We start from the raw sequence: 17,709 nt of genomic DNA on the forward strand, positions 1-17,709 counted from the left end.
TCTATAACAGGGGGATAATAATGATCTACTTTATAGAAATGTTGAGCGGATTAAATAAAAGAAGGTAAGTAAAATGCTTAGCAAAATACCTGGCATGTAATAAGCACTCAATCAATGTGAGTAACATTTATACTTTGCAGGTGTTTAGTAAATATTTGTGAATACCTTGCCCAAGAAGATTACTTATTTCTTAGGCATTAAGATACAATCCTTCCCTTTTGACTGTCAGGAATAATCTAATGAATGTAATTAAAAATGAAAAAATATTTTGGTCTAAAATAAACAATAATAATTTCTAGCTTAAAAAAATTTTTTTTGATGTTTCTTTATTTTTGAGAGAGAGAGAGAGAGAGAGAGAGAGTGGAGGAGGGGCAGAGAGAGAGGGAGACACAGAATCTGAAGCAGGCTCCAGGCTCTGAGCTGTCAGCACAGAGCCCAACACGGGGTTCAAACTCATGAGCTGTGAGATCATGACCTGAGCTGAAGTCAGACGCTTAACCAACTGAGCCACCAAGGTGCCCCAATAGTTTCTATCTTTAAGTTGGTATATCACTTAAGGTCAGAGCAGAAAACAGATGACATAGTCAAAGTATGTAATTCCGGAAGGGTTTATTTACAGAAAGATTCTTTACAGAGGTGTGAGTGGAATCACAAGAAGTGATAGTAATAGTGTAACCCAGGTTTCGTAGCACTGGCTATTCCTTCCATCCCAGAAGGGAGAGAATCCTATAGTTGGCTACCTTGACAAGAGCAGTAATGTTCCGTCAAAGGGCATAGCCAGCCTAAGGTGATCTTGCCAGGACTAACCTAGGTTAATAATTACTCTCACCTGGCCATCCTTCTCCAAACCAAAGGGCAATGAACCCCCTCCATGCAGGGTAGTACATTCAGATCAACTTCCTGGGCAGAGAGCAGGGTGGACAAGGTAAAGGGTGGGTCTAGAGGAGCACAAGGAAGATAACTGGCACCATATCAGAAAGAGTGTCATCAGCATGCGTTTAGTGTTGTAAATGGAAAGCCAGAGACTGGTGCAGAATCCAACTGGATTTCACTTAAACATAAGCATGTGACTCTCCCATATGGATAGAATGTGAAAGGAATTCTGAATAGTTTCAAGCAATGGGAGCTTTATTGAATGTATTGGTAAATCAAATAGTGAAACAACCTAGGTAAGAGATTAGGGACTCAAATCACACTGAGATTTAAGTATATGGATAACCTGAATTCAAGTGACATGGGCAGTGAGACAACCCTATTGGTGGGCATGGACTTGGAATTTCTATTGACATAGCAACCATAAAATAGGACTCTGCTTCTCCCTCCAGGTCACTCAGAAGATGATCCTGGAAGACTGCCCTTCCAAACTTCACCCTCACAACCAATCTAGAAGGCACCCCAAATTGTTGGTATAGATAATCCCAGATTACCTGGAGGTTCCTTAATTGTTTCCTTGGATGTAAGTGACTTCAGTTCTTCAAAGATTTAGAACTAGGGGTGCCTGGGTGGCTCAGTCGGTTAAGCATCTGACTCTTGATTTCTCTCATGGTTGTGAGATTGAGCCCCGTATCAGGCTCTGTGTTGGGTGTGGAGGCTGCTTAAGGTTCTCTCTTCCTCTGTCCTCTCCTTGGCTCACACTTGTGCTCTCATGCTCTCTCTCTTTCTGTGTCTCTCTCTCTCAAAAAAAAAAAAAAAGATTTAGAATTAATTGTAGAAATGACTAAGTAAATCAAACCCATCTAACTTCTAGTTAGATTTGAAAATATAACATTTACAAACATGTGTATACCATGTTTATATTTAAATATTTAGAATATATAAGATAATTTGTATTAGATTTCATTTGTGGTCTGTTAGATTAGCTATTATAGTAGAATTAAATTAATCTAATTAAAAAATTTTTTAAATGTTTATTTTTGAGAGAGAGAGAGACAAAGCATGAGCAGGGGAGGGGCAGAGAGAGAGGGAGACACAGAATCTGAAACAGGCCCTAGGCTCTGAGCTGAAGCACAGACCCCAACATGGGGCTCGAACCCACAGACCACAAGATCATGACCTGAGCCAAAGTCAGACGCTTTACCAACTGAGCCACCCAGGTGCCCTGTGATTCTAATTTTTAAAAATATTTTGTTAGTCTTACATATGGAATAATAAGATTTGTAGTTGAACTTGAAAGCTTATGGAACAAGATTTTACTGTTACTTCAATAAATTGTTAATTAAAAACTAATCTGTGAATAATCTCCTTTTGCAGGATATGTTGCCTCAAAGACACAAAAATACTCATTTCAGCATAAAATGAGTTTTTACCCTCTTACCTCAAGAATCATACCCACACACTGATGAGAACAAGGGTGAAAGCCAGCCAATGCAGGAATGGCACCTGACTTAGCAAAGTTAAGACTACAGGTCGTACCAAGGCTCATATAGTTGGTGGCACCAAGCATTTAGGAAAAGGGAGTCAGGAGGGGACTGAAAACTGATGGAATGGTTGAAAGTCCATATAAAGTGCAGTCAGACCCCACTCCCATGCCCATCAGTCCACCCTAGTCAGAAACGGCAGTCAGAATCCAAGAGGCTCTACACCCAAGAACAGCATACTTGGAGGAGGGCAGGGGAGAAGTGTCCAACAGAAAACTCACAAGGTGAGTCCTCTGGCTCCCTTCCTTGCCCAGCTCCAGAATGCCAGCACCCTATGTGTTTTTGAGCCTGGTCTGAGGCCTTCCCTGTGAACAGATGAACCACCCTATGTCCTCCCAATGAATTCCTTTTCTGTTAGTCTGAGTCAGTTTCTATGCCTGCAACAAGGAACTTTGATTAAAATAACATTTCACACTTATCTTGTGTTAAGTTCATTCATTTATGTCTGCATCCATTCTCCATGAGGGTAATTCCAAGTTGGATTTGGCTCATCATTTACCTGTGGAAACTAGTATTGTGCCTGGTACTTAGTAGGCACTCACTAAATGCTTATTAAATAATTGAGTGAATGAAGCCTTCCCTGTATCTTATATATACTCTTCACTGTATCTTCTATCTCAATTATGGAACTTATCACATCAAATATATTAATTTGTTTAAAGATATTTCCATGTTAGAAATTAACTTCAAGACTGGAGGTCCTACTTGGTTCATTTTATTTTATTTTTTAAAGCATTTATTTATTTATTTGAGAGAGAGCCAGCAGGGGAGCAGCAGAGAAAGAGGGAGACAGAGATAATCCCAAGCAGACTCCACACTGTCAGTTCAGAGCCCGACTTGGAGCTGGAACTCACAAACTGTGAGATCATGTCCTGACCAGAGACCAAGAGTCGGATGTTTAACCGACTGAGCCACCCAGGTGCCTCAATACCCAGTTCATTTTATTTTATTTTTTTTCGGTGTTTATTTATTATTTTTGAGAGAGAGAGAGAGAGCACAAACAGGGGAGGGGCAGAGAGAGAAGGAGACACAGAATCTGAAGCAGGCTCCAGGCTTAGCTGTCAGCACAGAGCCCGATGCAGGGCTCGAACTCATGAACCGGGAGATCATGACCTGAGCCGAAGTCGGACGCTTTACTGACTGAGCTACCCAGGCACTCCTACCCAGTTCATTTTAAAAAACTGGTTCCTAGGGAGGAGCTTGGACACAATAGGTAGAGAATGAAGGAAGGCAGGAAGGAGGGAATATGTGTCAAGTCATCGTGTTACTGTTGAACATAGCAAAGAAGAATATGGTGCTCCCTGACTTAACAAGGGTGCACAGTGTGGTGAGGGAGATAGGTAAACGGATTATCAGAGTGAGCATTTGGTAGAACATACTGTGCAAGATGTTTTGGAAAGGAAGGTAAGACCAGTTGGCAGATGGAGTGGAGAACCGTGAGTGAAAAGGCACCCAGATGTGAAAATTACGGTGTTAGAGAGAGTGCAGGTATAATGGATCACAGGATAGCCAAAGCTGCGATGAAATTGTCCAGACTGTGGGCTGAGGTTGCCTCTGGGGAGTTGAGACTGAAAGTGAGCAGTAGGTTAAGATGTCAAGTAACTCTGTAAATTGAAGGTAAGAGGAATAAGTTTTGTGATTGGTTAATTTATTTTATTTAAAAACATTTTTTTAATGTTTATTTTATTTTTGAGAGAGAGAGAGAGACAGCGTGAGTGGGGGAGGAGCAGAGAGGGAGGGAGACACAGAATCCCAAGCAGGCTCCAGCTCTCAGCTGTCAGCACGGAGCCGGAGCCCAGCCGGAGAGATCATGACCTGAGCGGAAGTCAGAAGATTAACCAACTAAGCCACCCAGGCACCCCAATGTGATTGGTGAATAATGAGCTGAGTCTGCTCAGCCTTGTCTCTTTCTCTTCTCTCTTCTTTCTCTCCCTTCCTTTTTCCTCTTTTCCTTTCTCCTTCTCTTTCACTTCCTCCTTTCCCCCCCCCCCCAACCTTCTCCTCCTCCTCCTTCTCTTTCTTCTTCTTCAGTGGCCTGCCTTCTGCTCTCCAGCATTCCCAGCGCTGCTCTGTCTTGGGTTAAGGGGCGTTGTAGTTGTCCGGCTGTGCTAAGTGTGAGTGGCTATGCCTGCAACTAGGGAACGGGTCGGGGGAATATTAGTAAACCCAAATTACTGCAGACTCAGAGCTGTGTTCTCCAATAAGCTTTATTAGTAATGAAAGCAATGGTCTGACCTCCATCTCTTTCAATTGGTTGTGGTTTCAGGAGGGGAAAGGGGGTTTTATTTATTGGCCTCTTCAAAACCCAACAATCTGGAATTCTGAGCACTTGGGCCAACTTAAATACAAATAATCTGAAATATATAACATTTGGACCAGAAAATTAGAACAAACAGGAGGAAAGATATGGGTTTGGGGGTCAAAGAGGATGTAGAAAAACAGGAACAAGAACAGTATAAGTCAAGATTCCTGTTGCAACTGTTCTGTTTTCTTGAGTAGATCAGAAAATACAAGACAGTTTCTCTCAAGCTTTGGGCCCTTCAGTAGTGCCTGGGGAGTTTGTTAAAAACACAGACGCATGGGGCCCATGACTTGCACACAGAAGACCTTGGGTGGGGCCCTGCACCTGTGTGTTTAACCAGCCTCTGAGGTGTTTAACCCCCCAAAGTTTGGAAACCTCCAGAGTTTAACGATCCCCAGTCATTGTTATCAAGGGCAAAAACACTTTTCAAAACATTTCATATCATGCTGGAACCAGGTGGGCAGTTTCTGCAGAAAGCCAGCAACACAACAGAAGCGTATGAGAAAATCATAGGATTGAAGGAGAGGGGTGCTGGCTGGGGAAGAAGAAAGGTCAAGGCACACCAGAAGGAGAGAAATGCAGGAACAGTTTAGCTGGCAGGCTGAACATGCAATCACAGGCCAAGTTATGCAGTGACTTGAAGCCCAAGGTCATGGAATGCAAACAGTTCCTTGGGAACCTGAAAGGGTGGCACACATTTACAGGGAGAAGAACCTTGCTTCCAGAGTTCCTGTTCCAGCCAGGCTTCGGGCCAAATGTCTTGAGTCACAATCCCCTGGGATCCTGTTTCTACTGGGAACTGGCCCAGAGAAAGGCCTACCCTCCTCATCTACCTTTATAGACACATGGTGGAGCCAACGATGGCTCTCTGTGGATGAGATAACGTTCAAAAATGCTTTCTAAAGCATAAAGCAGTAAACAAAGGTAAACCTTATTACTCTGATTCCCCTGGGTCTTGTCTTTCCTGATGCCTTCCACCATGAGTGTTCTTAGGACACTCAGCTCCTTACAGGCTGGCATTGTGTCAGTTAACAGTTTGTAAGTGCTCAGCTATTTACATTGGCTCAGCTATTTACATTGAAGTCTTGAATATGAGGCAGCAGGCATTTTTTTCTTTTTTAAAATCAGTGTGCAGCCTTTTCTTCCTCCCCCCCCCCACTTCCTCCCTGAGTCACTGCTCATGAACTCTCTTCTCACAGATACTCCTGTCTTGACCGCCCACTAAATGGTTTTCTTATGCTGCAAGAAACAATAAATTTGTTTCTTGCAGCATAAGGAACAAATATTTGCAAACAAATATTTCTGCTGGATGACTACCGCTCTTGAATTGAAACAGGGCCTCTATTAGAGGTGACTGATCTACCATATTCCAAACTCACCTTTTGTCTCTGTAAAGCACAAGATGGTTGTGGGAAAAAAAAAAAAAATCAACCAAACAAACAATCGAAAAAAACAACTGTTGCCCTTCAGGAAGTTGAAAAGTTTAGGGGTGAACATAAACATCCTGTGCTTTCTGTAAGCACTCACTTATTGATCATGAATCGATGTGACCTATTCTCAAAGGGGTGTTTATTTTCCCCCTCCAGTTATTGGTTCATTCCCTTGACAAATATTTCTTGAGAACTATCATGTAGTAGGCCCTGAGCTAGGCCCCAGGACTCCACTAGTGACCAAAATGGAAGAGATCCACAACACTGAAGAGCTCAGGTAAAAATGTCCCAAGATATTGCCTGCAAGGTAAATAGTACTTATGTATCTGGTATTATAGGACCAAAGTAGCAAACATGGAATATTTGGGGGTGAGGGTGGGAAAGGCACAGAATGCAATAAAATAGTTCTGGGAGTAAGAGTGCGTGGAATAGAATCACTCTAATTCCTCCAGCACAGCATTCTTGCTTGGTCCCTCCCTGTATCATAATGCAAAGGCACTTGTGGTTGGAGTCCTAGAGGAAACAGAGACTGGAAAACAAAACAAACCGAAACAAAACAAAACACAGTTGAGAGTGAGGCCTGACAAAAAGCCAAAGAAGATTAATTAGCTAAGAATTTTGCCTAGTGCTATTCAGCTTAGTGGAGCTATCTGGTCAATATAATTTATTCAGTACCATGGACCAGCATCCTTCGATGAGTTTTGAGTGTATGGTATAATCCTTGATCAGCACTGAAAGAACTTCGAATATCTCTTAAGGCTGTTGAAATTCGTGAATTGGATTATTTAATGTTTTAAGTAGGTTTTACATTCACACAGTCCAAAATCTAAAAGGTACAAGAGTATAAGTGAAATGTCTTCCTTTTACTTCTGTTTTCTAATACCCAGCACTCCTGTTCTGAAGGAATCGATTCAGTTTGGTCGATATCCTTGTTTTATCTATATTTTATGGATATAATAAGGAGGATTCTTGACTAGATTTCTAACTTGAGAATAGACCTCATCTTGGTCCTGTGGCAACCTGTCCTTCTAGACTGTATCCTGTTCTACAGGACTGACATGAATCAGAAGTTCAGATTTTATTTTTCAGATGAGTATAGGGTGAGCTGTTCTCAAGGGGGAAAAGAACAGGAAAAACAACTAGAAGAGGCATGAAAAAATATATTTTAGTATTAATACTCTTAAGAGTGTTTTATGCCATCAGACAGCCTCTGCCAAACAAAGTTATACTGTCAAGTTTTAAAAATCTTGTTTCCTAAGGAAAACTATACCTAGTTCTATTAAGATTATAAAAATAATAGGCCTTGTTAAGAGCTATGTAGTGTTCATTTAAACTTCACCACAGTCACACGTGGGTACATTTTATACATGAAGAAAATGAAAGCTGGACAAGCTAAGCAAATATTAAGTTTTCAAACCTAGATCAGGGCTCCAGAACCCTCACTCTTACTTTGCATGATACTCATTATCTATCCTAATAGAGAATAGCCAAAAAAGGCACATGGCAACATCTTGGGTTCGTCCATTCTTGTTGATGTTTATTCAAAATCTTTTATTCTCAAATTTTAGGATCCATAAAAATCACTCATATTTAAATGCAGATTCCCAGGCCTCACCACTGACTTAGAGAATTAGAATCTCTGAGGGAAGGGCTCTGGACATGCTTATTCTAACCAGCACTTGGAATCACAGGCAGGTGACCCTAAGGCAGGTGGCTGTAAGCATACTAACAAATGTACCTGTGATAGTTCGTGTTTTCCAAAGTTGGCCACAACCATATCTTCCATCACACACATACTGTGCTAGTTTCTAGAATCTCTCCACTCCCTTTTCAAGAGGTGGAGTCCATGCCACATACCTTGGAAACTGCGTGGGTTTTTGTGATTAGTCAACCAATAAATTATCATGGGAGATGCAATGTGACTCCCAGGGCTAGGTCAAAAAAGACGATTCAGCCTCTGTTTTTGCTAGCTAGAATAGTCACCCATGGAATCTAGCCACCATGTACTGGGAAAGGCAAAGCTGCCCCAGGGAGAGGCCCACTTGGAGAGAAACGAATAGTCCCATGAACTTGCCAGCTATGTGAGCCATCTTGGAAGTGGATCTGGGCCCATTCAGGCTGCCCAGGCTGACACAGCACAGCATGGGGCAGAGATGTGCCTTCCATGCCAAGCCCTGCCCGAATTGCAGATTCAAGAGCTAAGTAAATGATTGTTGTTGTTTTAAACAGTAAGGTTGAGCTGGTTTGTTAGGCAACAAGATAACTGGAAGAACACACTTCTAACCTAACAGTCATGCTGCTTTTCTTCCTATCAGGGTGAATTCTCCTGGGCCTTCTCTAAAATATTCTGAAAGTATCCTTGTCCGATGTCATTTACTATCCCAGATTCTTCTAATCACAGAACCACTCATTTCAGGCTTCTGGTTATGTGAAGTTCTCATTATTACCTCTGAGGCTTGGTTTCTCATCTAAAAAGCACTGGTAATAAGAGAACCTACCTTATGAACTTTATAGTTAGATGAGGTAATCCATGTAATCATTTTGCATTGTGCCCCACACATGTTTTCTTATCATTTTTACTAGGTTTCTTGCACTCATAGTCTCCACTTCTTTAATGCTCTCTCTCTTTCTCTACATATAAATAGATGTAGATACATATAGTTATTTTCTTGTAGTCCAGTGCCATTTCACAGGCTATTTACTATGCCTGACATGCTCTTCCCTACCAGGTCAGACTCTCATTTATCCTTGAAGTACTTCACTTCTTCGGGAAACCTTTTCTGACTTGTCAATCGATTAATGCCCCTGTGGGCTCAAACAGCGCCTTGGAGGAACCTCTATTACACCCCTTAACACACTGGGTTGTAATTAATTGTTTACTTGTCTCTCTACTCTATTGGACTCTAAGTTACTGGCAGGCAGTTAGGGTCTTTATATTCTCAACCCCCAACACAGCACCTGGCATTCTTTATTCACCATCTACTGTCTGTGCTGTGCTAGGAAAAACTGTGGGTAAGCAGTTAAGGGGTCCATGTTTTGGGAGACACGCCTCGGATCTAAACAGCTCCATTTTCTCCTGCATAACCTTGGAAAAAGTTAACGTTTCTGGACCACATTTGTAAAGTGGACATTGTAAAGTGGAGACAACATCTTAAGATTGCTGTGAAGATGAATTAAAATAAAACCCGTGAAAAAACTATAGCAAGCAAGCAATCACCAGGATGTCACAAAAATGCTTCCCGAACAATCCCATTTTCAGGTACCGCCACTCTAATCTTCCTTTAGAGCCTTGCGCTCCATGGGTAATCCCTCTTTTAGGGATTACTCTGGGCTCCCTAATCCTGTCCTTGGTGATTCTTCCAGCTAGCAACACTGCGTCTCAACCACGAGGTCCGGGCGTTCAGAAGCCACTTCCTTGCCCCCAACTCTCTCCAAACGCTTTCTTTCAGCTTTCTCTGGGTTTTAAGGGGACCGATTTATGTGAAATTTAAATATCAAAATTCTCTGGCTAGGGTTTTCGCGGATAACTTCCGAAGCCCGCATTTACGAGTTTGGCTACTGAGTTCCCATCTTCCACCTCCCTTAAAGGAAGGGGCCCGCAGCTCAGCTTCACCGCAGTCGTTCACCGCAGCGCCAACTGCGGCCGCGCGCAATGCAGGAACGTTGAATGAACCAAAAAACTAGCGGATGAATGAATGGGCTGCGTCCGCGCCCGGGCCTCTGTTACGTCGCCCACTGGTGCGGGCGGGGCGCCGGTCCCACAGTCCCACCACCGCGCGGCGAGCTCCGCCACGAGCGCCGGAGCTCCGCGCCGCCCGGCGCCGCCTCCCCCAACTCCCTGCCCCACCGGGACTCGTCACTTCCGCCATCCCCAGGCCGGGGTTGGGGCGGGGAACGCGGGGGAGGGGGCCAGGTCCGAGGGAAGCCCGCCCGCGCGCGAGCAGGGACTACATTTCCCGAGGGGCCTCGGCGGCGGCGGCGGCGGCGGGCGCGGCAACGTCCCCCGGAAGTGGAGCCCTGGACTTCCACTCGTGCGTGAGGCGAGCGGAGCCAGAGTCGAGACCAGAGGCCGAACTCGGGATCTGACAAGATGGCCGGGCTGCCCCGCAGGATTATCAAGGTAACCGCCCAGGCCAACCCCCGGCTCTGTGCTCTGTTCTTGCCCGCTCGGCGGACCCGGCGGCGCGGCTCCTCGCTCCCTTCGGCCCGCGGCCGGCGCTGGGAGGCCCGAGGCCAGCGCGGAGAGGGTCTGGCCGCGGCGGCGAGGGAAGTCAGGCGCTGGGGAGGGGGCTCCGGGAGACTTCCGGCCGCGGTGGGGCAGCCGGGCGGCGGAGACCGGGGGCTTCCAGGTGGCCGCCCCGCAGGCGGGGAAGGCCCGGCCTGCACATTGGCGGAGGGTGGGGCCGCTGGGTTGCGGGGCTCTGGTCTCGGGTGCGGGCCGGTGCGGGCCTCTGCAGTCTCTCAGACCACCTGGGAGGAGGCCGCGGGCGCGCGGGAATCGCGGCGGGGCCCGGACTTCGGGCGGGAGCTGTGGCCCGACACAGCTCCTCAGCCCTGGAGCCTTCTTTTGGGCCGGGCGGGAGCGCGGGGGTGCGGAAGCCCCGGATTCAGAATGAATGAACCAGGAGAATGAGGCCGGGCGGGGCCCTATGCCCCGGGAGGCGGCTCCGGGAGGGCCGCGCGTCCTGCAGCAGTAGGCACATGTCCGCCGCTGGCTGCTGGGGTCCGGGGACGTGGGGCTCCGCGTCCCGCTGCCCTCGCTTTCGTGATCTCCTCCCTTTTTAATACGTTTCCGCCCGTTATCTCTGTGAAGTGATTTTACTCTGGTTGGCAAACTCTGAGAGCTGTTTTTGCTCTGAGGGAATAGTTTAACACAGCATTGGGGGAGGGGAGGGGCAGCGCAGGTATGGGAGACTGAAATCCTTTGCCTCTTGATTTTATGCACTTTTAATTTTAAACCATTCTTCGGCTCTTTATAAATACTACACTTTGACAAATGCATATGGAAGCATGGAAATCGACATATTTGTTTTGTAAATTCTTTACGTAATATCAGGTCCTCAGATGTGCAATATTTCTTGCAGTGCACAAAAACAAAACCTTGAACTTTCTTGTCATTTTTAATCAAAATTTTCCTTGAACCTCTATTGCTCAGAACCTCAGAACCTCTGTATGCGAGTTAAAGTGACTAACTTGCAGCATCGTTTCCTTGGCATAGCCTGGTTTGTTCTTCCAAAGTTTGCGGGGAGATTCATAGCAAGCCCAGGATCTTTTGAAGGATGATGTATTGTGTAGTGCTTCGTGCAATTGCACTTAAATATATCTGAGATGGCGAGGATATCTCTAACCTAAAAGGTGTTTGATTTGGAGAAATAAGACGTTTTATGTGGTAGAAATTCTTAGAAATCAGGGAAGTAGCATAGATTGTCTTGGTATGCTGGAGTTTAATAAAGTGAACCTTCATAGTGAGAAATTTGTTGTATTATGGATTTGTCTCAGATTCTGCACAAGGCAGTTTAATTGCTGTGTGCACTGGATGGTTCTTAACGATGTAGTTTTGCTCACGTGGCCCCATCATGTTTATTGAGGCTCAGTTGAAAATGAGGGATAGAGGATCCCTCATTTAAATTTTTGTTTTCTGTATTCGGGTCATCAACTACATACTACAAATTTATATTCAAGATAATTCTCCAGAACATGTAATGAATTAAAGATTTAACTTTTTTCTTTTCCAGTTTGCTTGACTCTGGACATATTCTGCAGTAATACAAAAGCCTTGGATGGAAAAATAAATTCTGTGAAACTTTGTTTAATGAAGTTACAGAAATGACTTATGACAGTGAATTGAAGGCCTCATAATTTAGTTCATTTGGCACACAATAATTTAGTTTACACTAGGTATTTTCATTTTACTATTTAACTAAGACAGTGATAACTCATGATCATAATTTTACAGTATCTTGTGGATAGCACATCTCTATTAAGGGGGCTTGATTTGAGTTTTATCTTGTAAAAGTTAAGTGGTTTAACTTCAATGCCTTTTATAGCTTATCTTAAAAGAACTGTTTTCTCCAATCCCTAGGAAAGATTACAAGCCTGTAATGTTTTTCCTAGTGCCTGTTGTTATGTATATTTTCCTTTACTCAGTAAAAGTGTTTTTAGTGAATTTATTTTTTAATTTTCTAAAATTTACTCACAAGTCAGTTAGCATATAGTGCAGTAATGATTTCAGGAGTAGAATCCAGTGATTCATCCCCTACATATAACAGCCAATGCAAAAATGTTTGTTTTTTAGTTAACATTTTTTTTTAAGTTTGCCTCCTCTGTCAACCACAATACAAGATTCCATATAGAATGTGATGGTGGTGGTGGTGGTGGACAGCTAACAATAGGATGCTGTTTACCTCCAACTGGTCATTATTTACATTTGCAAAATTCTTTTTTTATTAAGTAATCTCTACACCCAGTGTGGGGCTTGAACCCACGACCCTGAGATCAAGAGTTGCATGTCCACTAACTGAGCCAGCCAGGCACCCCTACATTTACAAAATTCTTCAACCTTTTGATACTTGCAGATCTTGATCTTGTGAAGTAGACTACCTTTTATAGTCTAGAAATCATTCAAATGACTTTCCTGGGGCCTTAAAACTGGCAAGAGGCAGAACTTGAATTTTGACCTGGTGTGACCTTCCCTTGCCTCTTATTATAATGAAATTACATAATGTATGTAAACATACCTTGACAACTGTAAATAACTATACAAATATAAGGTGATTTTTTGAATTACTCTTCACACGTTTACTGCCCCACTCAGATTCCCCTATACAATCCACTAGCAAATTCTCTAGGCACTTAACTTTCTTTTTTTTTTTTTTTTTAATTTTTTTTCTTAACGTTTATTTATTTTTGAGACAGAGAGAGGCAGAGCATGAAGGGGGGAGGGTCAGAGAGAAGGAGACACAGATCTGAAACAGGCTCCGGGCTCTGAGCGGTCAGCACAGAGCCCGACACGGGGCTCGAACTCACGGACCACGAGATTATGACCTGAGCCGAAGTTGGCCGCTTAACCGACTGAGCCACCCAGGCGCCCCTTAACTTTCAAAATATATTCTTTTTTTTTTAAGTTTGTTTATTAAAAATTTTTTTCTTATGTTTATTTTATTTTTGAGAGAGAGTGACAGAGTGTGAGCAGGTGAGGGGCAGAGAGGGAGACACAGAATCTGAAGCAGTCTCCAGGCTCTGAGCTGTCAGCACAGAGCCCAACGCCGGGCTTGGCTCAAACCAAGAGATCATGAACCACGAGATCATGACCTGAGCTGAAGTCAGGGGTTTAACCCACTGAGCCACCCAGGCGCCCCTAAATTTTATTTTGAGAGAGAGAATGTGCATGCACGCCCTGCGTGAACACACATGGGAAAGGCAGAGAGAGAATCCCGAGCAGGCTTTGCACTATCAGTGCAGAGCCAGATAATGGGGCTCAAACTCACAAATCGTAGATCAAGACCTGAGCTGAAATCAGGAGTCAGACAGATGCTTAACCTACTGATCCACCCAGACATATTTTATCAGACACATTTACTCTTCTCTCTGAAACCACTTTTCAGTTCTATCATTTGCTGCCTAGTCTACTGTATTAGCCTCCTAAGCAGCAGCTAGTGTTACCTTTTAAAATACAGATCATGTCACTCCCCTTCTCAGAACTCTACAAAGGTTCGCCATCACATTTAGAATAAAATCTTGACTCCCCCCACCCCTGCTTAGTTTCAAGGTCTGCCTTACATCTTCCTACCTCGGAGGTCATCTCCTGCGTGTCTCTCCTTGGGTCACTCCACTGCAGCCACACTGTTGCTTTGCTGTACACTGAACAATAAGAGACTAAGTTTGTTCCAGTCACAGGGCTTTCCTTCTGTTTACTGCATTGCTTGTTTTGGCTTATTGTTCAGTTCTTGACTCACGTGTCATCTCAAAACACAGCTTTCCTCTCCCCCTCCTCTGTAGTTCCTCTTTATTCCCTTTATTTCCCTCTCTGTGTAGCAGTTATCACTATTTGAAGTTATATTTTATACAATTTATCTCTGCTCCTACTAAATCTCCATGAAGACAGGGATTCTTAGAAGACTTGGGTATTGCTCTAATATCTAAAGGATGTGGTAGGCATTGAACTGTTGGTTGAATGAATGAATGTGCTTTAATTTCTGGAAGACGTTTTAGGAGAGTTATGCTATATCATAACTTGACATTGTTATTGCTTAGTAGATTCTATCTAAACCAGTGTCTGAGCCAAAAGTCAATCTCTGAGCTAAAAGTTAATCTCTACTTCATTGAAAAGTAAGTCAATTTTTTATTCTGTCTATAGGGAATACATACATAGAGCACAGCACTTGAAAGGTTCTAAAGGGTATATGGAGAAAATTAATACTCTCCTCTGTCCTTCAGCATTGAAGTTCTCCTGCCCAGACAACCATTATTTTTATTGTGTTCTTCCAGAAAGAGAGACTTAGTATGTATATAGTAGGTTTGTTCCCCTCCTCCTGTTGCTAATACCTTACTTAGTCTATTCCCTCCAAACCAATACATCTTTGAGGTGACCCATTTTTTTTTAATGTTTATTTTTGAGACAGAGAGCGAGCAGGGGAGGGGCAGAGAGAGAGGGAGACACAGAATCCGAAACAGCCTCCACGCTCTGAGCGGTCAGCACAGAACCTGATGCTGTGCTCGAACCCACAAACCATGAGATCGTGACCCGAGCTGAAGTCCGATGCCTAACCGACTGAGCCACCCAGGCACCCCCGGGTGACTCCTTTTTTAAAGGGGTTCTTTGTGGAACCGTATGGTTAGACCTTATTGCTGACTTTTAGATTGTCCTCCAAATTTGCATGCAAACAGTGCTGTAATAGTCTCATAGTTAGAGGTATTTTGTACACATGTGAGTTACAGTGAATCTTGGCAGTTTCATGTTTTGCTAGAATTTTTAGAATTTGCTTTTTTCTCTTTTCCTGGGCCAGAGCTTTTTTAGTCTCTCAAAGTGACTGAGCAATTAAAGCTTGAAATCACATTAAAAGACACCTAAAATAAAAGGTCCTCCCTAACCTACTCGTCATAAAGAATTATAGTTACTTGGGGGGCAGATAAATGAGATCTGTCGTTGTGGCCTTGGTCAAAAATTTATTTCAGATTTACATGTTACGTTAAGAGTGATGTTCTTTTGGGGTGCCTGGGTGGCTCCATTGGTTGAGTGTCTAACTTCGGCTCAGGTCGTGATCTTGTGGCTTGTGGGTTTGAGCCCCGTGTCGGGCACTGTGCTGACAGCTCAGAGCCTGGAGCCTGCTTCAGATTCTGTGTCTCTCTCTTTCTCTGCTCATCCTCGACTCATGCCCTGTCTTTGTCTCTCTCTCTCACTCTCAAAAATAAAAAAATAAAAAAAATAGAGTGATGTTTTTTTGTCTTCTCAAAATAAATCATGAAAACTAAAATATAGCCTTAAGAAACAGTAAGTTAACAGTAGTTAACTTACTCAAGGAGTTGACTTATTTGATTAAAACCTGGCAAACCAACCTGCTTAGATTAGATTTTTATTCTTCTGTTGGTGGGGTTTGGTTCCAGATTTTTAAAAACCTGATGTGATCTGACTCTGCATTTAGGCTTGAGTTGTGTATACTTTTTACTTTAATATTTTGATTTTTAAAAATACAGATGTCACTTTTTCCCTATCACTGTTTATTTTCCTTATTTATTTTTTGAGAGAGGAGGGGGGGGTGGACAGACAGAACACGTGCTTGTGTGTGTGCGTGAGCAGGGGAGGGGCAGAGGAAGAAGGAGAGAGAGAATCTTAAGCAGGCTCCATGCTTAGCTCAGCCTGAGCTGAAATCAAGAGTATGGTGCTTAACCAACTGAGCCACCCAGGACCCCCCTCCCCCAGCACTATTTAAAAGCCACTCATTTGATCATTGGATATCTATTCTAGTATATAAGGTAGTTTTTACTAAGAAAAATTATTTAGGAAACTGGCCCTTTTTTTAAGCCTTGAAAGTTCAATAATGTTTTTTTCCCATTTAAAAAAAAGCCATGAAATCTTACGTGATGAGGATGGACTTGTTATATGTAATTAAAACATCCTTAGGAAACTGATAAACTTTTATAGTAAATATTTGACCAGAAACAGTGTGATTCTTGGCTCTTTTGGTTGTTGTCCCAATTTAAGAATTTTCTGACCATCCTAGGAAAATAAGCCTTACTTTTGCGGGTGACGTCTGGGGATTCAGATTTTTTTTTTTTAAGTTCGTTTATTTTTAGAGAGTGTGCACATTCTAGTGCTGGAGAGGGGCAGAGACAAAGAATCCCAAGCAGGCTCTGCCCCCTAGAGTATGCCAAAATTGAGTCAGGACGTTAAACCAGCTGAGCCACCCAGGTGCGTTGGGATTCAGATTCTTGACAAGCTTATTTGTAAATCATCTTGGTCTCCATGGATTCCAGGTTAAGAATCCCTGGACTACTTTTGGTAGTGATTAAACTTTCAGGTTATAAGGATATTGTTTAATATACTGCCTAATGTTTTGATTATGAAATGTGGGCATAATTGAAAGTAAATTAAAAATAGTTATTTATTTTTTAAGTTTATTTTGAGAGAGCATGAGCAGGGGAAGGACAGAGAGAGGGAGAATCTGAAGTGGGCTCTGTGCTGTCCGTGCAGAGCCGGATGCAGGCTCAAACCTATGAAACTGTAAGATCATGACCTGAGCCAAAATCCAGAGCCTAATGCTTAACTGAGCCATCCAGGCGCCTCTGTGGTGTTATTTAAGCTTCTCTCTGTCAAGCACTTTCTTCAGTCCAGGTTGATCAGCTCTCCCACAATAGAAACTGAGTTTTGTCAGATTATCAAGTGTTGCCTGAGTATCCACCATGCTGACTAATTATGACATCAGAAATATGCATTTGGTTAGCAGAAGTTCATAATTTTTTCCACACTTGTGACCACTTCATAGGCATAGAGTTTTGCACGTTAGAATGCCGATGGTTTTCATTCTCTGATGAGTCTGTAGGCAAAGAAGTTGGATAACTAGGATTCTGCTTACAAGTTGATATCTTTGCTTTTCCCCTCTATACCTTATAGGATGGTTTACTTGTGTGTAAGTGGTTTTAAGAAGAAAATAAGTTGTGCTACAGATTCTGGTAGTATGGGTTGTGAACATAACACTTAAATCTGTTATCATGAGTTACAGATACGTACGCACTAGAGAAATACAGAAACAAGGAGATGAGGATAGCATCCACCAGGGCTTTGGGCATTACAGTTGTAGTAATCACAGTTTTGATGCAGGTGCCTAATTACTATATAATTTCATTTTCCAAAACCAAAATAGATCTGAAAGGCATATGTAGTAATTTTATATCAAGAATACTCCTGTATGAAAGATGAGTTGGACTTGTATTTTATTATATAGTTAAAATCTTCTTTGCAAATTTAGGGTATGAAGGACATCAGCATGAATATATAAATTAGGAGGTGGGATAATAGGGAATCAGTTAACTTCACCTGAAGTCTTAGCAATTTCTAAAAATG

At 43.0% G+C, this 17,709-nt stretch overlaps 1 protein-coding gene across 1 annotated transcript in view; it reads left to right on the forward strand.

The window, feature by feature from the left end:
- Window positions 1-10,082: 10,082 nt before the first annotated feature.
- The window catches only part of UBE2N (ubiquitin conjugating enzyme E2 N), a 38,551-nt gene continuing 30,924 nt past the window's right edge, over window positions 10,083-17,709 (forward strand). The window contains exon 1 of the mRNA XM_040491239.1: window positions 10,083-10,269. Coding sequence (XP_040347173.1) covers window positions 10,240-10,269 — 30 coding nt within the window. The 5' untranslated portion in view covers window positions 10,083-10,239. The remainder of the gene's footprint in view (window positions 10,270-17,709) is intronic.

This window comes from Herpailurus yagouaroundi, unplaced genomic scaffold (genome assembly GCF_014898765.1).
Source record: "Herpailurus yagouaroundi ecotype Mexico unplaced genomic scaffold, PumYag 182, whole genome shotgun sequence".
NCBI lineage: Eukaryota > Metazoa > Chordata > Mammalia > Carnivora > Felidae > Herpailurus > Herpailurus yagouaroundi.